The following is a 23,218-nucleotide window of genomic DNA, read 5'->3' as shown; positions in this document are numbered from 1 at the left end:
ATGCAAGTCAACAATTCTTAATCTTGGGTCTTCTGAGGTGTCTTTTGTTTCTAGGCATGGTTCACATCAGGCAATGCCTCTTGTGAATAGCAAACTCAAATTTTGTGAGTGTTTTTAATAGGGCAGGGCAGCTCTAACTAACATCTCCAATCTCGTCTCAATTAGGTTACTCAAGGTTAACTGACTCCTGGCTCCAATTAGCTTTTAGAGAAGCCATAGGGGTTCACATACTTTTTCCAACCTACACTGTGACTGTTTAAATTATGTATTCAATATAGACAAGAACAATACAATAATGTGTGTGTTATTAGTTGAAGCACACTGTGTTTGTCTGTTGTTGTGACTTGGATGAAGATCAGATCAAATGTTATGACCAATTTATGCACAAATCAAGATCATTCAAAAGGGTTCACATACTTTTTCTTGACACTGTATATAGCTCACATGACATTACAGTCAGAAAACTATACAGCCACAGACTTCAGAGAAGCCTCGACACAATAGAGAACAGAAAAACCTCTATGAAGAGCAACATAATTAAAGACAACAAAAAAAACTACCCTAAACAATGGCTGTATGAAAGTTGAGTAGCTGACCTACGTATGTGTCTGCCAGACATGGGACACAAGCTATTTTAAGTGCAAAGCAACAATGCCCCTACACAAGCAAGGCCTCTGAGCGTTCACAGTGCATACCAACCATTCACAAGATTCCCATCCACCTCATTTAGCCTAACCAGAGAGCTGCATTTGATTAACATCCACCCAGGATAAAGAAGTTATTTTTCAAACAAGACTTCACAGTTGGCTGTAACCACTGAGATAAAACTCATGCTCATTGTTGAGCTTTTCCAGCTGTAAAAATGATTGCTATTACCATGTTGTTACAAAGGGAATACTACAGAGTCTATGAAGCAGATTTGTTTATTCTCCAAATCTTAAACTACATTTTAGGCAGGTAGCCTAGCGGTTAAGAGCGTTGGGCCAAGAACCGAAAGGTCGCTGGTTCTAATCCCCTAGCCGAGTAGTTGAAAAATATGTTGATGTGCCCTTGAGCAAGGCACTTAACACTAATTGCTCCTGTAAGTCATTTTGAATAAGACCACCTGCTAAATTACTAAAATGTAAATGTACACTAGGCTAACAGCATGATTCAATCCATCATCTCTGGTATATAACACATGACAATAATAGATATTTCAAATCAACATGACAGTTGGTGCAAAGGTTGGATTTTTTATTCTTTAAAGTAAGCAGTGTGGATATAAAGACATTTTTCTATAAATATAATGTTTTTAATAACAAACAAATGCAGAATAGCAGAATGAAACATAATAGATGTGAAAGGCATGAACATGTGGTTTAATAGAGAGCCATCCATGCATTTAGGGTAAAATAACTTTCATGCATTTGACAAGAACATAACAGAAGAAGCGTGAGGTGGGGACAGATCACGGTGTCTTCCTTTATAAAGCATAAAGTCAGCTGCTCATCCTGCATGGTTAGCACCCACCCACACACACACACACACACACACACACACACACACACACACACACACACACACAAGCACACATTTAACCAGGAGAGAAATGACTCAGGGGTGAAAGGGGACTGCTTCAAGCTGCCACCTGGGCCAATCGGGAAAAAAAAAAAAAAAAAAACGGCCACATTTTGCCAACAATTACCTTGTGGGGAATATTCATTTTCTGACTCTGATTACCTGTAGGTCTGAAATGACAAAACGCACTGCTCTATCTCCTTCAATTATTCATTTGTTTTCAGTTTTTATAAGCCAATTATACAGCCGGCTGTAGAGTAGGCTACTACGTATTTCAGCTTGTTCATCAATGAAGGATTGGTATTTCAGCTGTCTGTCTGTGAGAAAGCATTAGGGAGTGCAGTTGATGTGTTACGTAGCCCACCTCTGAGTCTGAGCTGTCTCTGTCCAGCATTCTGTATTCCCCTAGCCTGGTCCAAGACCCGATTGTGCTGTCCTGCCTACTCCTATGGTCCTTCGGGGTTGGCAAGACAACACAAACAGATCTGGGACCAGGCTAGTATTTCTCCTCAAAGTGCTCAAATAGGTCAACAAAAGGCACAAACAACGTGTGTCTGTTCTGTGTTAATAGGCAGCAAGGATGTCTGAAACACATAAACAAAATGTTGAAAAGATCCTGCAAATGGTTTACTTTCATTCTTTTGAAATATGTTGTTCTAATCACCAAAAGACGGCTTTTAAATTTGGTGAAAGTATTTGGGCTAAATTTGGGCCTAAATGTTCTCATTCTAGCTTAAAGTACTGGAGGTTATGAAAACATTTGTATTTAGAGGATTCATATCATGTAGGCTACACAGTACATGTGCACACAATCCCAAACCTATACCTACTTTCTTGTTTTAAAAATGCTGATTGTATTTTTAACTGTCAAATCCAAGGCATTTAGAAATATGTTGAACACATAATCCCAAACCTATACCTCGTTTTAAAATACATGTTGATCATATTGTTAACCTTCAAATCCAAGGCATTTAGAAATATGTTGAACACATAATCCCAAACCTATACCTCGTTTTAAAATACATGTTGATCATATTGTTAACCTTCAAATCCAAGGCATTTAGAAATATGTTGAACACATAATCCCAAACCTATACCTCGTTTTAAAATACATGTTGATCATATTGTTAACCTTCAAATCCAAGGCATTTAGAAATATGTTGAACACATAATCCCAAACCTATACCTCGTTTTAAAATACATGTTGATCATATTGTTAACCTTCAAATCCAAGGCATTTAGAAATATGTTGAACACATAATCCCAAACCTATACCTCGTTTTAAAATACATGTTGATCATATTGTTAACCTTTAAAATCCAAGGCATTTAGAAATATGTTGAACACATAATCCCAAACCTATACCTCGTTTTAAAATACATGTTGATCATATTGTTAACCTTCAAATCCAAGGCATTTAGAAATATGTTGAACACATAATCCCAAACCTATACCTCGTTTTAAAATACATGTTGATTGTATTTTTAACCTTCAAATCCAAGGCATTTAGAAATATGTTGAACACATAATCCCAAACCTATACCTCGTTTTAAAATACATGTTGATCATATTGTTAACCTTCAAATGCCAGGCATTTAGGCATTGGAAATATGTTGAATAGAAGAGAACAGTTGGACAGAAAGAACAACAGTATAATGGGGGATAAGGACCCACGAGGAAGCAATTGTTTTTCACAGGACATAGAAACAATGTTCCGAGCCAGTCTACTGATCAAAGACAGCTACAACCCTCTCCCAACAGTGACCAAGCCAACTCAGGTCCTAAGACAATCACGTCCTTAATGCTAGATGCTCAGTTATCACCAAGGTCCATTTCCATTATGCTCAAAGTGTGTCAAATAAATGTTGGTTTTAATAGAGGGAAACAACTAAAAAAGAGAATTTTGATCTTTAAATACAAATATATACTTACAAAAATCTCACAAAATGTTTTATGTACAATAGAAACATAATGTACCAATGAGTGTCTCTGCATGGCAATTAAGTCCAAAAACGATTATCATTCATTCAGTCTGTAAATAAACAGTTTTTTATGTGTGTGGGGGACACCCAGCATAGGCTAAAGTACATCCAGAGGTCTCACCCCACTCAGACCATTCACACTGTGGTCTCTCCCTGGTTGTTGTTAGCCAGTCTCGTATAAAACCTCTTCCAGGAGTTGAGGGTCTTCCCAGACCAGATCCAGAACCCGGACGTTATCCCCACGATCAGAGTCATGAGGTACTTGATCATGAAGACGGTGAAGTCGGGGCTCATGTTGGGGTGTGGGTGGGCCGGACAGGGCACGGCGTACGTCTTACACGTCTGGCTGATCCACGTCCTCTCCCACTGCTCCCGGAAGGCCTGCTCGTAGAAGTAGCAGGCGATGACGATGGTGGCGGGGACGGTGTAGAGCACGCTGAAGATCCCTATCCTCACCATCAGCTTCTCCAGCTTCTCCGTCTTGGTGCCGTCGTGCTTCATGATGGTTCTGATCCGGAACAGAGACACGAAGCCGGCCAGGAGGAACGAGGTGCCGATGAAGAGGTAGACAAAGAGCGGCGCCAGGACGAAGCCTCGGAGAGCGTCCACGCTGTTGATGCCCACGAAGCACACGCCGCTAAGGACATCCCCGTCCACCTGTCCCACCGCCAGGATAGTGATGGTCTTAATGGCGGGCACAGCCCACGCCGCCAGGTGGAAGTACTGCGAGTTGGCCTCGATGGCTTCGTGACCCCACTTCATCCCTGCTGCCAGGAACCAGGTGAGGGCCAGGATGACCCACCAGATGGAGCTGGCCATGCTGAAAAAATACAACATCATGAAGAGGATGGTACAACCCTCCTTTTTGGTACCCTGCACCACAGTCCTAATGTCGTTGTCAAACCTGTCATTGCAAACCACCTTGTCCTCAAGGAGAAATCCAGCTATGTAGGCAATGGATACCATGGTGTAGCAACCGGATAGGAAGATAATAGGACGCTCAGGGTAGCTGAAGCGCTTCATGTCCACCAGATAGGTTAGAACGGTAAATAACGTGGATGCACAACATAACACGGACCAGATTACTATCCATATCCTGGCGAATTTTAACTCTTCTTCGCTGAAGTACATCATTCCGTTAGATTTCTTTGGCTCGCACGGTGCGCCACAGTCATCCTCACCGAGAAAACGGTAATTCAAATAAGTGGGTACTTTCAGCGAAGCCGGGCACTTGAACTGTCCTTTTACAATCCCAGTATCATACGGAGGCTCCGTTACATCGGGGGTGGGATTGACCGGTGTGCTTTGACCCGACATATTCTGACCGACGCACAGCTCGCCCGCTCCGTGAACCGGGAAAGACTCGCACACGAGCCTTTCCGGCCACTGAAAACCGAATTTGTTCATGAGCGCCTCGCAGCCCTGTCTCGCCCTCTCGCACAGTGACCTGCACGGGGGAAGCGCCTGCTCAAGCACCGTGCACACAGGCGCATACATGGAGCAGAGGAAAAACTTTAAATCAGGAGAACACTGAACTTTCACAAGCGGGTAAAACTGGTGTACCTCGAGCCCTGCTTCCTCCTGGTTTGTGTGTCCTAGTAAATTTGGCATGATGGTCTCGTTGTATGCGATGTCCGTACAAAGTGGAATAGAAATCGGTTGGCAAAAGCCGTGCTCCGGAATAGACATTCCCCGGTCGCCATACTGTCCATTTACCCTTATAGATCCTAAACTGATCAATAAAAAAACCTGCAAAAATATACACAGTACTCTGTTATAATCCATTGCGAAAGCATTACGCACGGCCACAGACATACTTTCTTTGCGGTTTCTTCCAAAACTAGCTAGCTCGCCAGCTAGCGAGAAACTACTTCCCCGCTCCCTTTCTTTGTTGGGTTTTTCTTTCCTTGTAAATGTACTCCCCTCCTGCGTAACTTTTGGTTGTTTTTGCTTCTCCCGCCGTTGCGCAGAGATTTTGAAGGTCCCCCAAAATCAAAAAATATCGCTGACAGAATTTTGAGAAAAAAATCCGACCTAATATACACAACACACAGGTCCGGACTCCGCAATGTTCTTCTGCTGCTCTAGCTGACCGACAAACCTGATAGCCTCTCTCTGCTCTGCGCTGTTGAAACCTGTTTCCAGGCGCCCTGCCGTCTCAGTGAGCCTTCTCTCTCCTCCATATGGAAAAAAGGTTGGACTAACAGATGTAAGGTTTAGGGATCGTCTACAATTGCTCATCTTGTGTATGGCTCTCGATTTTTTGACTGATGGGTTTCAATGTCTTAGTTCTATAGCCCGAAACAATATTAAATATTTCATATAAGAATTATGCCCTTATAAATAGGCCTATGATATTCTGAAAGCCACATCTAGGACTACAGATGGAAAAGGAAAGACAGTAGGCCTACTCTTTATATGAGCTAACCCTTTACCCTTCATTTATATGTTCAACTGTGAAGGATTGACACAGAGATATCATATTAGACCTCCTCAAATAGCCTACTATTGTAACAGTCCAGACCCCCTTGATATTATCATCCAGTAAAACTGTGTGTGACTGTAAAATAAAACACACTAAATAAATGCTATGTGCTTTCCATATTACAAATGAGTATAGCCTAAATGGATCTTTTAGAGAGGGAGGAACAACCAGCATCATTTTAATCGGTTTCCCCTTTCAACCATAATGTCGTCTCCACCGTTAGGGGACAGGGATGAAAGTGGTTCGTCACCACGAGACTTTGGGATCCGAGGGGTTTCAAACCCATCTCACACAGTGGTGCGCGCAGAGGGAACAGTGGGAGGGAGAGACATTGTGTAGAGGAGAACAGGAAGGAAACCGTGAGAGAGAAAAAGAGAGAGAGAGACCCTGTGTAGAACACCAAAGGAAGGAAGAGAAAAACTCAACTACAGTGAGCTTAACAGGGCTGTCCTGCCCCCTTGACTTTCAGAGAGTCGATCATCTCTCCTTTGTCATCAACTGTACTGTACTGTACCTTACTGTTCACTAGAGATATATTAGATAATGTAAGGCTATTTATTGTACAAAAACAGTATCATAACAACATAAATAATAATCAAATCAACTACTGTTGCAACCATCAACAACACTATGACCAGTTATAGCACATCAATAATATGATTAGCCCAAGTGATGTGCATCAAAACCTATTTCTAGTTATCAACCTGTGGTTATGTGAGCACAGGAGACTGTCACAGAGCACTCTCTATTGAGAATTCAGAACAACATGACCAACCAGCTGAGGCCAAGCAAATACAGAGGATCCCTAATGTTAATCAGTCACCTAGGGATTCTGACTGGTTAGGAGGCATGTCTGTCAGTGAGATGGAGAGGGAGTCAATAAGTATGTAATATATCCTGACAGAAGAATGCAGTGAGACTTGGTTCTTCAAGCTACACCCTGCCAAGAGAGACACACAAACTCAAAATGACTTATGTTACTAAATGTCTTGTTTTAGGGCTCGGTGTCTAGCCAAGTCTATTCAGTTTGGAATAAAGTTGTCCAGAGCAATCAACATTACAAAGACAAAGTTAAAACCTTGAGTCAGATTTGACCTTCATGCAGTTGATCTATGAGCCAGCATTAAAGAGATACATTTGAATTAACTATTGGAAATGCATTTTTTTGTGGGGAATTTTTTGGTGCAAAACAGTTTCAGAACCATTTATGACCACATGCAATAACCACAGAATAGAATAGAATGACTTCATTGTTTTTCCAAAGAAACGCTAAAAACGTTATGAACATTACATTCTTACAGCACACATTGTGTTGTTGGGGTTTCCATGTATTTTTCTCCTACCTATCTGTCACAGCAGTCATTATGACCTGGAGGCTGTTTGTTTTCATGTTATAAAGTATATCTGTTTAAAGGACCAGTAGGCTTGAAAACTGTACTCATAAGTGAAGTTACATACTTTTTCTAATATGCATCCCAAATGGCACCCTATTCCCTATATAGTGCACTACATTTAACCAGAGCCCATTAGGGATGCAATTTGGGATGCAGATGTTGTTGACCTATTGGTATGGTTTGAATCAGAGACATAACACCTTGGTGGGTGTCCAGAGAAAACACTGTTGTGGTACAATACAATCAGGCCAGCTCAGCTCACATCACCCAGGGACTGGTAATACAGGATAAATCACTAGAAACTGTCGCTGGTACAGTTGAATAAATTATGCCTTAAAAAAACTAAGTATGGTACTTAGATCAATTCCAGGGATAACTCATTTCAGGAAGTAGCTAACTATGTAAATACTGATGAATAGGAGGACAAAGGCAACCAATATCCACACTAGCATGATCACACTAGAATGGAGTTGTGGTAGAATTAATATGAAGTAAGTATGCAATACATGACCTAACAACAGCTGTTTTGCATTGTTAGCTGAACACAGTTTGAAGCATTAATAAACTTTATTTATTTCAGGTAAACCAACAATAAACAACATTTACAGAAGGACATTACATCTTCCATAATAACATTACATACAGGTCGTAACAAATAGGTAATGCAACAGCTATTCTACTATTATATCCTAAGTTTCAGTTTATAAAGTGACCGGTAACAGTTCTTCTATGTCCGAAACCACTTGTGAAAAATGATGTATTTTCAGAGCATTATACAAAAAAGAAAAAATAGATACGCAAGTGAAGTTTTTTTTTGTACTGTAAAACACAGATTCAGTGTTGAGTACAGCGGGGGTTGCATGTCTGGTTCCAAAACGCCTTTCCCAACATATACTGTACGTCTACGCAGTTAAGAAACTGACAAGGCCAAAAAAATACTGTATGTGTATATATCCATATATATTTAATATGAATCCTCTCTTTTATGGCGCAAAGGAGACACGCGTGACCCTGTATGTACGCAAACATAGTCACTATTACATTTTACACAAGGCGTTTCACCTCCCCTTTTATATACAGCCTAGTAAGACAGTTTATAACAAAGGATACAAAATGATTAAATATTGACATGTAACTCAAAATATGACTCGAAATGTACACATTCCGTAGCATGGCCAGTATAGCAAGCAGATCAATCTTAAGCCATTCCCCAATTCAGATTTGAATGGTGTATTTGTAAATGCATTTTTTAAAAACATTTGGAAGTTGACCTTAACAAGCAAGAACCAATGGTAACATTCAAATGATAGTGGGCCCCATTCAATTGTTAATTATTTGGACCGTCACAGTGCTCAATGTGCAATTTCACTACTTATTTTCCAAGATTTCCCTTCATAGAGAAATGCTTTTAATTCCCAAAGGAGAAAAAAAGAGCTTTCAGGAACTCCACCCACACAGGCAGGCAGGCAGGCAGGCAGGTAGGCAGGCAGGCAGGCAGGCAGGCAGGCAGGCAGGCAGGCAGGCAGGCAGGCAGGCAGGCAGGCAGTCCAATACATATACAGTATTTTCATGTTTATGTGATGTCGCAGGCAGGCGGCAAAGGAAGAAACTTCTGGGACACAAAGGCACAAAATAAAAAGGGGGGAAAAGCAGGAGAGTAACAGAAAACACAGAAAGCAGGAAAGCATAAAGCCATGCAAGGCCGAGCAGAGCGAGCTGGGCGATCTATCTCAGCAGAGCTCTCTGGTATTAGCCCTCCTCTGTCACACTGCTTCAGTCACATTAAGACGCCACTCTAGATTCTCCTCCCTTCCTCACTACCATGACACAGAATCACTTGTCACACCAGGAATGACACTGAAGTCCTATGAAATCACTTTAAGTGTCTGTAGTAGTTTTCCTTAAAAAGTCTGTGCATCACTGGGGTTGGAAACTGGGGTCTGTTGGCCTATACTATGGTTGACAAGGCAGGGCACTGATATTTCTAGTCTGTGCAGGCAAGGGCATGTGATTAAGGACAACACAGGTGCAAAAAGTGACATTTTAAATAAGCTGGAATGTACAGTAGGGCAAATATATTCCAAAAGTGCATTCTCAAAAAGCTAATGACACAAGTCGTCACTATCACTGTGTTTCTCTGTCGTTGCCTCGCCTGCTCTATATCACACCAAACACCACTAGAGATGGTGGGACAATTAAAGCTGTACCATTACACGGACTTGGCCATATGCCGAATCATGTCAAAGCCTTCTACAAGAGTCATTTATTTTTAATGTCTCCTCCTCCTCTTCCTCGTCCTTCTCCCTCTATGATAGACTAGCAGGTGAGGCAGGGGTGGAGAAGGACTGTGTGTGGCCAAGTGTCTACAGTATTATACCTGTGACTGTCTCTCATGTGTTTTCATGTGTGTGTGTGTGTGTACATGTCTCTCTAAGGGTGTCAATGTGGATTAAGAAAACTAATCTCTCCTGATAGGTAGTGTGTGTCTATGATGTCTAACTCATAACTCTCCTCCCCCTCCTCTACTTGTGCACAGTACAGGCAATTCAGATTAGTGGTCGATTTCAAATCAATCCATAAAACGGGAACCCATATTCTCCATGTTACTGGTCATTGCTATATTACCTAGCTCACACATGACTAATATGAGCAGGTATTTTTACACAAAACAACACCCAGCTGAAAATCGAACACAAAGACATCTTTGTACCAACCAATGTAACATAGTACCCAAGAAACAAAAGTATTTGTTAGATCAATATCATGCGATATCATAAAAAGTGCTAATATTTTTATTAACGTGATAGCTGAGACAAACAGACGAGGACGCAATCGTCTAATAACATTTGTGATGACTGAAATACAGTACATTACTGGATGGTGACGCTATCAAAGAACGTGAAGGAGAAGAGGATTGTCACGGGTCGAAGTAACCAAGAGATCAAAATCCCACTGAGCCTATTGCCATTGTGTTTTACCATCTAGATACAGTGCACAACAGGATGCGGTATAGATAACAGTACCTCATGGCCTACATGGAAGCACCAATGAAGGGTATAGCCCATATTGCCCATGTTTGCAACCACACAGATATAACACACCCACATACACTTGAGACGAACCACAGCGAATGTACCATATAACATGTGACTCTTCACGATGTCATCGACGCTCATTGCTTTGTGTGTATGCATCATCTCCAGCAGAGACTAACGGATTATTATAACCAGTATCACTATTACAGTATTACTACCATTGCTCTTATGATTATTATTATTATTTGATGCCATTTGACTCTGGCCTGACAGTTACAGAGGAGGAACAGTTCAAAGTTCAAGAGAAACATTACCACCGCTTGTCATTCTCAGTTCAAGTTTGTGTTGTGAGTATGAGTGAAACTGTCCAGTGTGTGTGTGTATCTGTGTGTGTGTGTGTATCTGTGTGTGTGTGTGTGTGTACGTGTGTGTGTGTACGTGTGAGTTTGTGCATGCGTGCGTGAATACATGCAAGTGCAGCATGTTAGTGAAAGAATGTAAGCTTTCTTGGAGTCCGTGATATATTTTCTAAATATGAGTATACTGTACATACAAATATACATTCTCACATAGGTAGTTAGAAACACAAGCCACAGTATGTATCAATAGTATTGTAAAGACTCTTGATGATTAAGTGTATTGTAAATGTGTCAACGATATATGAGTATCATAACATTATAAAAGTCAACAAAAATGGCAAATTATAAAACTGAAATTGGGAGGTGTCACCCACCAAAATGTACACACACACACACACACACACAAACACACACACACACACACACACACACACACACACACACACACACACGGTTGGAAAGGTAATACGTTAAAGAAACAGAAGAGGGAATGTGATCCCGGTGGTTCCTCCATCTCAGTGTCTTTGTCCTTCTCTCTTGGACTGACCACAGCAGCAACCTGAAAACACACACACAAACACATGAGTTAATCTGCCAACTGGAAATAAACTAATCACAGCTACCTTATTTCTGAACAACCCCTTTGGAGAGAAGTAGAGCGAGAGAAGAGAGAGAGAGAGAGAGAGAGAGAGAGAGAGAGAGAGAGAGAGAAAGAAGTAGAGAGAGAGAAGTAGAGAGAGCGAGAGAGAGAGAAGTAGAGAGAGCGAGAGAGAGTTCAACACAAATCTTAAAGATGTTGACGTCACAATATATATCCCCCCCTCAGAATCCCCATATTACTCAGAGGAGATCTTCCCCACCCTTGAGGAAGAGACTTGCCATTTGCAGGCCCAGGGAAATGTGCTCATCTGTGGGGACACAAATGCGAGCACAGGAACACTACCTGATCTAAGGAGCACACGAGGGGACAGCTTTATTACAGGCCATAGTGTCTCTGTCTTAATCTCCCCCATAGAAACAACAGTGACAGACCACACGAGGGGACAGCTTTATTACAGGCCATAGTGTCTCTAACGGTCTCCCCCATAGAAACAACAGTGACAGCACCGTCAACAAAAACGGAAGGGATCTGTTGCAGCTCTGTAGAAGCCTGTACTTTGTCAATGGTAGGTTACAGGGGGACTCTTTGGAGAGATTCACCTACTGCTCACCTCTTGGCCACAGTACAGTAGACTATATGATTACAGACATTGACCCTTTGTCTCTCAGCTCATTCACTGTCAAGCCACTAACACCTCTGTCTGATCACAGCCAAATGACGTTGTTCCTCAAAAGAACAGACATGGAAACAACCACACATTCACAGCCCAGTAAGCTGTACAACATCAGAAATTCATACAGATGGGCCCAAAACAGCACAGAAGAATACCAGAAAGCAACCGGTAACCAAAATATCCAGACACTCTTAGATAACTTTCTGGATACCACATTCACTCACTGTAAAGAAGGCATCAATCTAGCAGAACAAAACATCAACTATATATTCAGGCAAACGGCAAAAGAAGCACAATTGAAATTGATAAAAAACAAAACGAAAAAGATCACAGATGACAACTGGTTTGATGCAGATTGTAAAATTCTAAGGAAAAAACTTAGAACACCTCCAACCAAAAGCACAGAGAACCAAATAATGGTGAATTACGCCTTCATTACTGTGAGACTTTAAAACTCTATAAATGTACACTCAGAACCAAAAAAGCACAGTACAACAGCAAGCAGCGGACACTGATTGAGGAGTCCATAAACACAAACAACTTCTGGTAAAATTAGAAAAAACTAAAACATCTAAACAATAGTAATTCGTGCGTAATTAGTGATACAAAATGGTGACAAATGGACAACCCATTTTAAAACACTCTACAACACCATTCAAATTGATACAAACGCAGAACAACGCCAAATTCATGAGAAGTTGAATGGATTAGAAAAAGCTATAAAGGACAATCAAAATCCATTGGACTCCCCAATTACTGACCAGGAGCTCTATAAGAAACTTCAGGCTCTCAAATTTAAAAAAGCCTGCGGACCTGATGGCATCCTAAATGACATGCTCAAACTCACTAGCGCAACATTTCAATTGGCTTTATTAAAACTGTTTAATTTGATCCTGAGTGTAGGTTATTTCCCTGACATCTGGAATCAAGTACTCATAACCCCAATCTTTAAGAACGGAGACAAATTTGACCCTAACAATTACAGAGGCATTTGTGTGAACAGTAACCTGGGGAAGGTTTTCTGTAGTATTATAAATGTAAGAGTTCTAAACTTCCTTAATAAGCACAATGTCTTGAGTAAAAGCCTAATTGGATTTATACCAAAACATCACACGACTGATCATATTTACACCCTACACACCCTGATAGATAAGCAGGTCCACCAAAATAATACCAAAATATACTGTTTCTTTATCGACTTCCAAAAAGCATTTGATTATATTTGGCATACAGCATTGTTTTACAAAGTTATTGAAAGTGGTGTAGGGGGTAAAACATATGACATAATTAAATCAATATATACTGGCAATACATGCAGCATTAAAATTGGCAAGAAAATAACAGAATTCTTTAACCAGGGGTGGGGCCTTCTCCACGGTTGCAATCTGAGCCCTGCACTCTTCAGTATTTCCATAAACGAATTGGCCACTATTCTAGAAAATCCTCAGCCCCCGGTGTTAGTCTCCACAATTCAGAGGTTAAATGCCTACTCTTCGCAGGTGACCTATGCCTGCTGTCACCCACAGTGCATGGCCTACAGCAGAGACAGAACTGGGCCCTGGCAGTAAACCCCAAAAATACTAAAATGATTTCCAGAGAAGATCCAGATCTCAGGGAATTAGACCAAAGTTCTCAATTGGTATAACATATATAAAGTACTGTACACACTACAATTACTTAGGTTTAAAAGTAAGCTCAACTGGACACCTTAATGAGGCAGTGAATGAACTGAGAGAGAAAGCACGCAGGGCATTCTACGCCATTACAAAGCTAATTCAAATTGAAATACCTATTAAAATTTGGCTAAAACTTTATTGAATATGTAATTGAACCAATTGCACTTTATGGCAGTGAGGTGAAACAAGATTTCATCAAATGGGACAAACACCCCATTGAAACACTGCATGCAGAGATCTATAAGATTCTCCTACATGTACAGAGGAAAACTACAAACAATGTAACGGGTGTCGTCTTCTGAAGAGGAGGAATCGGACCAAAGTGCAGCGTGGTTGTGTTCATTACTTTTTATTAAACAGAACACTGAAACAAAAATGACAAAGTGAATAAACAAAACGAAACAGTCCGGTCAGGTGCAAAACAACTACCCACTACCCCCAGAAAACAACTACCCACTACCCCCAGAAAACAACTACCCACTACCCCCAGAAAACAACTACCCACTACCCCCAGAAAACAACTACCCACTACCCCCAGAAAACAACTACCCACTACCCCCAGAAAACAACTACCCACTACCCCCAGAAAACAACTACCCACAAAACAATGGTGGGAAAAAGCTACCTAAGCTACCTTCCCAATCAGAGACAACTGTCCCTGATTGAGAACCATACCCGGCCAAAACAAGGAAATACAAAAACATAGAAAAAAGAACATAGAATGTCCACCCAAATCACACCCTGACCAAACCAAAATAGAGACATAAAAAGCTCTCTAAGGTCAGGGCGTGACAAACAATGCATGCAGGGCAGAATTAGGCCGATATCCACTAATAATAAAAACTCAAAAAATAGCAATTAAGTTTTGGAAACATCTATAATATAGTGACCCCTCTCATATCATTACTAAGCCCTGCAATGCCAAGAGCTGAGCAAAGAAAAGAGTCCCCTCATCCAGCTGGTCCTGGGGATGAGTTCACAAACCTGTTCTACTAACATACTGAAGCCTCAGGACCAGAACATCCAATCAATCAGAATAAACCAAATTACAACACAGTCAAAACAAAACTACATTGCTTATTGGGAAACGCAAGCAGAAACACAAAGCAAAATGCAGTGCTATCTGGCCCTATATCAACAGTACACCGTGACTAACTATTTGACAATGGTTACTGATCAAAACTTAAGAAAAACCTTGACAAAGTACAGGCTCAGTGAGCACAGCCTTGCCATTGAGAAGGGTAGACAGGAAAACCTGGCTCCCTGTAGAGGAAAGGCTGTGCGACCACTGCACAACAGCAGAACCTGAGACGAGCTGCATTTCCTGACAAAATGTCAAAAATATAAAACAATTAGAGAGTGTCATTTTATCACGACTTCCGCCGAAGTCGGCTCCTTTCCTTGTTCGGGTGGCGTTCGGCGGTCAACGTCACCGGCTTTCTAGCCATCGCCGCTCCATTTTTCATTGATCCATTTGTTTTGTCTTGTTTTGCACACCCGGTTTCAAAGACCTCACTGATGAGAGTAGGCTACCCGTCCTGATGGGGGAGGACGCAGAAAGCTGTGGGTTGGCAGCGAACTACATTGCTGTCTGCCATAAGTTGAGGGACAGAGTCTGACAGACCAATCAACCTGGACATGTACTCTACTGTATGCTTATTTTTATTGTCAAATGTATGGTTATTTTGACCCTTTGGTTCATTATTTTCATATTGTAAATATCCAAAGTAAGCTTTGGCAATATATACATTGTTACGTCATGCCAATTAAGCAAATTGGAGAGAGAGGGAGAGAGAGCGAGAGGGAGAGAGAGCGAGAGAGAGAGGGAGAGATGGAGAGGGAGAGAGGGAGAGAGAGAGAGAGGGAGAGAGAGCGAGAGGGAGAGAGGGAGAGAGAGAGGGAGAGAGAGAGAGAGAGAGAGAGGGAGAGAGGGAGCAAGAGGGAGCGAGAGGGAGAGAGGAGAGAGAGAGAGAGAGAGAGAGAGAGGGAGAGAGCGAGAGAGAGCGGGAGAGGGAGAGAGCGAGAGAGGGAGAGAGCGAGAGAGGGAGGGAGAGAGAGAGAGAGAGGGAGAGAGAGAGAGAGAGAGAGTCCGAGCAGACAGAACGAGAGAGAGAGAGAGAGAGTCAGAGCGATAACCCAGTAGACCTGGCTGGCTTGGAGCGCTCCTCTAATCCCCTTCTTTCTTTCTAGTGACCATACTGCAATAATAAATAATGCATGTCTCTCCTTGTGTCCCCCCTCTTTCTCTCTCTTTCCCCTTTGTCTCTCACTCTTTCCCCTCTCTTTCTCTTTCTGTCTCTCGCTCAGCCTTTGGAAGTCCATTCCCAGTGGATGTGAGGCAGTCTATGCCAGGAATCTGAAGTCTTGGATGGACGCCTCCTTTATCTGCTGCCCATACAGCTCTCTGACTCAAAAACACATACAGGCGGTGTAGGAATGTGTGTGTGTGTGTGTGTGAGAGAGAGAGGAGAAAGAGGGAGAAGAGAAGTAGCGAGAAGATGAGAGTATGGAGTCTTGTTTAGGTCAAAAAGGACACTGCGAGATGAACGGATTGGACATAGGACAGAAACAGAGAAAAGGGGATACACAGAGAGAGGAAAGGAGAGAGGATGTGGAGCTGAAAAGTTCAAGGTCACAGAAGCACTGTGTCTCTCTACCCTTCATCTCTCTCTCTTTCTCCGCCTCAGGGTGAGTTATTGGATGGCAGGTCGTGAAGCCCACACAGAGGGATCTCTCTCTCCTCCCTCTCTCCTTTTGCTCTCCTCCCTACAGTATCATATACTCTTTAAGTCAACAATGGAATGTGTTGTTTTTGGGGCCTGATTTAGTAAGAACAGATGTAGGGTTCCAGTCCTGTGGGATGAAAAAGTACTGAAGATGAGTTCGTGTGAGTGTGTGTGAGTGAGTGTGTGTTTGTGTGTGTGTGTAGGGGGTTCCTCTTAAGGAACCAGATGGGTAGAATTTGTAGGGCGTGGCCATGTCCAATAGGGCCAGCTGTTGTCTGTCCTACAATGGTGAATAGACAGAGACCCCTCCCCCCACACACACAATGACATCATTAAGAAGGGAAAGTGCTTAGTGCTGGGTGGTGGGATATTTAACAATGGAGAGAGAGATTGAGAGAGAATAAGAATGGGGGTTGGGAGCAAAATGGAGATCAAGGGAGACCAGTAATGGTAGAGGTGACTACTTTAAAAAAAACACAAGCTAACCTCTCGCTCTCTCTGATCACCCTTCCCCCTCCACTCGCCCACACCCACATATGTAGCCTGCTCCCCCTTTTCTCCCCACTCCCACTCCCCCTCATCCCAGTCTCTCTGAGGCCATGTTCAAATATCAGCACAGTTCTCCTCTAGATGTTCATCGGGCAGCCAGTCAGTCTTGCAGTGAGCAGGTCGCTCCCCAGACAATCCCCTCCTCAACACACACACCTTTCATCCCTTATATCTGCCTGATCAAAGAGCCTGTCACTACCGTGAAGCAGCAGCTCTGGAAATACTAATAACCCCAGATGAACACCTCAGAGAATGGAGACAAACCTCTCAGGTGTTGCAGAATACTAACACACTTCAAATAAGCCTAAGTAGCATATAAACACCATGGACATAATCATGTAGACAAAAAACACAGAGGGGTTTTAAAACAGTCAAATACTTCAAATAGGCCTAACTAGCTTATCAATAAATATGTTTACATGCACACTAATAATATGATGTTAAACTGACTTTGGCAGTAGGCAGATTATGCATTAGTCATGTAAACACCTTGCTCTGCTAAGCTTAATCGGCGTAAGGTCAAAATCATAGTAAGCATACGCTGATTAAAACACCTGGTGTTCTGAGCAATCCTTTGAATGATTAGGACATGTAAATAAACGTTCCAGTGGTGCATTAGATCTGGGCACCAGCACCAGCCGAGAGCCTCCCCCTTTAGTACGAGTCAGTTTGGAACAACTGAATGTATGTGACTTAGAAGTGCTTTTCACATACAAACTTTTTATGTCTCAACTCAGAATCAAATACGCTTCCCAAAAAGAACATGTTCGCTGAGGTAAAAGGTTTAAAACGAGTCCCATCAGGAAGCCTGATCTCAGATGTGTCCATGTAAACAGTATTATGAGGGAAATCCTTCTTCTTGCAAAGCATGTAAACGTTTTAATCAAATGATTATATTAATCTGACTATCCACAATAATCACATTACTGTGTGCATATAACCGTAGTCAATTACATTTTTACAGGTCTCTTTTTACAATTTGGATCTAAATTCTGCAGATTAATATCAATCCAAAACACCCTAAACTAACAAGAGTTTCTCTACATTGGTAGTCAGGCAAGCTTGACTGAGGCAGGCTGACATCCCCTGCCTACCCCCCCTCCAGAGGTCATGCCCCCTGACCCCTAACCCCCACAGCGGACCCGTCATGTCTGATCCCGGGGTAATGAGGTGCATCAGCCCGCCAGTAAACATCACTCACACAACACCCTCAGCTGAGACATCCCTGATGCTTTAACAAACTGTTTTATGTGCTGGGCTATAAACTGTGGGTGTGTAGGTGTGTGTGTTTGTGAATTGAGGATTTGGAGTGATTTTAATTAAAACAAATCATTTCCATTTCTTTCAAGCACAGGTTTAATTAAAAACCCCAAAGGTTCCTTACTGGATGTAGACTGGACTTAAAAGTTTCCAGTCATCAGAATGACAGGAATGCTGTGTTATGGCTACTGCTGTGTTGGGTTGCCATGGCTACTGCAGACTTCACTGGTCTTACATGAGCAGTCGTTTCCAGTGTACTTGTAACAATAATTAACCATTTAGAATGCCTAAATCATCTAAATCATACACTCTCTGTCTCTCTCTCACACACACGCACACAGTCAAATCATCCCAGGTTTGTGGGTACCATCGGTGGTTTGCAGATGGTTTTCTCTGCTTTAGCGGACTAACAGAAATCTCCCCACCCGTTTGCTTAGAGGAATACCCTTTACATGTACATGTATTTAACAAGACATGGAGCTTGTCTGTAGTGTTTTTTATGGTAGGGTTCCAGCCATGGTTTATCACTAATAAAAACAGTGTGAATAGCAGAGCCAGTCAGGCAGGGCAGCCTAATGTTTACCAGTCTATAGTCCTATTGCCTGTCTCAGTACTACACTCCCTTCATTAAAACAGCACTCTACATATCCATACACCCCTGCCTGCCAGGCTAAACATGACTGGGCCTAATGAAATATGAAAGAGAGAGAGAGAGAGAGAGAGAGAGAGAGAGAGAGAGAGAGAGACATATAGACAGAGAGAGAGAGAGAATGAGAATGAGAGAGAGAGAAACACACACACACGTACATTCCTGTTTATCTAACCTTGTGGGGACACACAATTGATTCCCATTCAAAATCTTATAAACCCTAAACCTAGCCCTAAGCAAACCCCTAATCCAATTCTAACACTAATATATTTTTTCCTTGTGGGGACTAACAAAAGGGGCAGGTAGCCTAGTGGTTAGAGTGTTGGACTAGTAACTGAAAGGTTGCAAGATCAAATCCCTGAGCTGACAAGGTAAAAATATATAGTTCTGCCCCTGAACAAGGCAGTTAACCCACTGTTCCTAGGCTGTCATTGAAAGTAAGAATTTGTTTTTAACAGACTTGCCTAGTTAAATAAAAACATGTCACCAGTTCGTCAAATTTGTGTTAGTTTACTACTCTTGTGGGGACTTCTGGTTAAACATGTCCAACACACGCACGCACATACACACACACAGACAGACAGAGGTTTGTAGAAGGGGTTGAGGGGTACAGGAAGCAGCCACTCCACCTTCAGGCCCCCGGCTGTCACATGACATGCAGATTCCAAAGGGGAATTGGCCGATGACCCACACGTTGGTGGGTATATGGGGAAGATGTTTTATTCCAGCACACGCTATCTCCCTACCTCAGAACAGACAGAGGCACCATGCATGGGCTAGCTAGCTGACTTAAGACCCTCACACGCTATCTCCCTACCTCAGAACAGACAGAGGCACCATGCATGGGCTAGCTAGCTGACTTAAGACCCTCACACGCTATCTAACCTACCTCAGAACAGACAAAGGCACCATGCATGGGCTAGCTAGCTGACTTAAGACCCTCACAGATCTCCCTACCTCAGAACAGACAGAGGCACCATGCATGGGCTAGCTAGCTGACTTAAGACCCTCACACGCTATCTCCCTACAGAACAGACAGAGGCACCATGCATGGGCTAGCTAGCTGTCTTAAGACCCTCACATGCTATCTCCCTACCTCAGAACAGACAGAGGCACCATGCATGGGCTAGCTAGCTGTCTTAAGACCCTCACATGCTATCTCCCTACCTCAGAACAGACAGAGGCACCATGCATGGGCTAGCTAGCTGACTTAAGACCCTCACACGCTATCTCCCTACCTCAGAACAGACAGAGGCACCATGCATGGGCTAGCTAGCTGTCTTAAGACCCTCACATGCTATCTCCCTACCTCAGAACAGACAGAGGCACCATGCATGGGCTAGCTAGCTGACTTAAGACCCTCACACGCTATCTCCCTACCTCAGAACAGACAGAGGCACCATGCATGGGCTAGCTAGCTGACTAGTGAGGATAACACAGCTACGCACAGCTGTCTTTGTTTCTCTCTCTCTTCTCTCTGGACAGAGGGGTTAAGTTAACCAGTTCCTGTGTGTGTGAAGATGTGAGGCAGTGGAGGTGAGGGGTTTGTTCGGTAGCTAGATCTGTGGTGGCACAATTGCAGAAAGGAAAACGTTCTGGGCTGGGTCTCCCGAAAACGTTGTTGCTACTGTGGTACTTTTCAAAGACTACAGAGGGAAGAAGAAAACAAACACTTAGGGGAATGCTATGGACTAAAGGACTAACTAACTCACCATCTGCGTTCTTTCTTTCTTTCTTTCTTTCTTTCTTTCTTTCTTTCTTTCTTTCCTTCTCAATAACGTTCTCTGTTGGTCTCCCCAGAAGAAGAGGGTATATTCTACACATGGATGTGTTTTCTATTTCCTCATGTCCTGGCACCACAATCCCACTGTTGAACATCTTCCCTGTCAGCACCTCAAATACAGCCAGAGTAGCACGTACACTCTCTCTCTTGTCTCTCAGACACACATTGAGCACATATGCACTGCATACGGTATACACATGCACACGCACACACACACACACACACACACACACACACACACACACACACACACACACACACACACACACACACACACACACACACACACACACACACACACACACACACACACACACACACTATGGAGTAGTCAGTCAGAGCAGTCCTTAGCTTTCAGGCAGCACAGGTGCAAGTCATTATACACACATTCCTGGGTGCATTAAGAGTTGCGTCTGTGAGGCGCTGGGAAGCTGGGTGTTTACATAGCAAGTCATCTCTACAGCCTTGTTCAACACTACCCTGGATTTACGACTGCTACTCTTAACAGCACCACCCTCCAAACCACTATTACTGCAACTGCTACTCCTAACAGCACCACCCTCCAAACCACTATTACTGCATCTGCTACTCTTAACAGCATCACCCTCCAAACCGCTATTACTGCAACTGCTACTCCTAACAGCACCACCCTCCAAACCACTATTACTGCATCTGCTACTCCTAACAGCACCACCCTCCAAACAACTATTACTGCAACTGCTTCCTAACAGCACCACCCTCCAAACCACTATTACTGCATCTGCTTCCTAACAGCACCACCCTCCAAACAACTATTACTGCAACTGCTACTCCTAACAGCACCACCCTCCAAACCACTATTACTGCATCTGCTACTCCTAACAGCACCACCCTCCAAACAACTATTACTGCAACTGCTACTCCTAACAGCACCACCCTCCAAACAACTATTACTGCAACTGCTACTCCTAACAGCACCACCCTCCAAACAACTATTACTGCAACTGCTACTCCTAACAGCACCACCCTCCAAACAACTATTACTGCAACTGCTACTCCTAACAGCACCACCCTCCAAACAACTATTACTGCAACTGCTACTCCTAACAGAACCACCCTCCAAACAACTATTACTGCAACTGTTGGTACCACCACCGTTCAAATGACTACTAACTTCCATTACAGCTACCACGGCTTGGCTGGCTAAGGCCAAATAAAGAGATGAGAAACTGTAGAAACTACAGACATATTCTATTCTGCTTTACACATGTTTTTTGAACATGTCATTTTAAAGTGCATATGAATAAATAGGAGCTGTGGTGTGGGTGAAGGATGTCTGACCCCCTTAGATATTACCAGTGTGTATGTCGTGTGTCTGTGTGTCCATTGGATCTTCAACGAAAAGACCAATTACACACCCTCAGCCTCTAAAGCACTGCACCCACCCCCATTCTCTAAAGCACTGTGCCCACCCTCAGCCCCTAAAGCACTGCGCCCACCCCCATTCTCTAAAGCACTGTGCCCACCCTCAGCCCCTAAAGCACTGCGCCCACCCCCATTCTCTAAAGCACTGCGCCCACCCTCAGCCTCTAAAGCACTGCGCCCACCCCCACCCTCTAAAGCACTGCACCCACCCTCAGCCTCTAAAGCACTGCGCCCACCCCCACCCTCTAAAGCACTGCACCCACCCTCAGCCTCTAAAGCACTGCGCCCACCCCCACCCTCTAAAGCACTGCACCCACCCTCAGCCTCTAAAGCACTGCGCCCACCCTCAGCCTCTAAAGCACTGCGCCCACCCTCAGCCTCTAAAGCACTGTGCCCACCCTCAGCCTCTAAAGCACTGCGCCCACCCTCAGCCTCTAAAGCACTGCGCCCACTAAAGACGCCGCCAGTGTCAAACTATTTCTGGGGCGAGAGCATCGAGCAGTTACTATATTCTCCTCCCATAAATCAGTTAGTTTAAGGGGTGTATTTTATGTCTGAGGCCTGGCTGATTTCCCCCTTGTGGGGTTTCTGTCAGTAAGGACATGGAAACACAGCTGAGAGGAAGAGAGGAGGAGGAGAGGAAGAGAGGAGGAGGAGAGGAAGAGAGGAGGAGGAGAGGAAGACAGGAAGAGAGGAGGATAAAAAGAAAGGAGGAGAGAAGGAGAGGAAAAGAGGAGGACAGGAAGACAGGAGGAGGAGAGGAAAGGAGAAAAGAAGAAGAGGGTGAGAGCTATTGGTTAGGGGCCTGACTGTAGTGTGACAGCGGAGACTGCCACTGTGCTGGTGTGTGTGTGTGTGTGAGTTTCTCCCTGCAACAGTATCTAACCCTGCTGTAAATCGGTAGACCTCCTGCTGGGAGCAGCCCATTCACAGACCAGCCCGACACTATAACACAAAGACCACCATCAACCCCCATTAAAACACACAGCGCCCCCATTCATCTCTAGTCACACCGCCATAACTCTCTCCCTCCATGGACCTAATGGTTGTGTGAGTGTGTGTGTGTGTGTGTGTGTGTGTGA

At 43.3% G+C, this 23,218-nt stretch overlaps 2 protein-coding genes across 4 annotated transcripts in view; both read right to left on the bottom strand.

Moving 5' to 3' along the window:
* Positions 1-1,219: 1,219 nt before the first annotated feature.
* LOC121841462 (frizzled-1-like) lies at positions 1,220-5,707 on the bottom strand. 2 transcript variants are annotated; one of them, XM_042309868.1, is made up of 2 exons: positions 3,050-5,707; positions 1,220-2,960 (listed from the first exon to the last, which is right to left on the bottom strand). In XM_042309868.1, exon 1 carries the CDS (start codon positions 5,355-5,357, stop codon positions 3,678-3,680), a length of 1,680 nt encoding a protein of 559 aa, XP_042165802.1. In that variant the 5' UTR covers positions 5,358-5,707; the 3' UTR covers positions 1,220-2,960; positions 3,050-3,677. The 2 variants fall into 2 exon arrangements, with proteins under 2 accessions (XP_042165802.1, XP_042165811.1); XM_042309877.1 differs by having other exon boundaries at positions 3,139-5,707.
* A 2,262-nt stretch (positions 5,708-7,969) lies between these two features.
* LOC112244500 (cyclin-dependent kinase 14) overlaps positions 7,970-23,218 on the bottom strand; it is a 218,426-nt gene continuing 203,177 nt past the window's right edge. For both annotated transcript variants that reach the window (XM_042309883.1, XM_042309891.1), the window contains one exon: positions 7,970-11,374. The gene's annotated coding sequence lies outside the window, so the exon portion shown is untranslated. The remainder of the gene's footprint in view (positions 11,375-23,218) is intronic.

Source organism: Oncorhynchus tshawytscha, linkage group LG03 (assembly GCF_018296145.1).
Source record: "Oncorhynchus tshawytscha isolate Ot180627B linkage group LG03, Otsh_v2.0, whole genome shotgun sequence".
In the NCBI taxonomy this organism is placed as follows: domain Eukaryota; kingdom Metazoa; phylum Chordata; class Actinopteri; order Salmoniformes; family Salmonidae; genus Oncorhynchus; species Oncorhynchus tshawytscha.
Note: the sequence above shows the minus strand (reverse complement) of the source record. Positions and strands in the feature narration are given on the sequence as shown.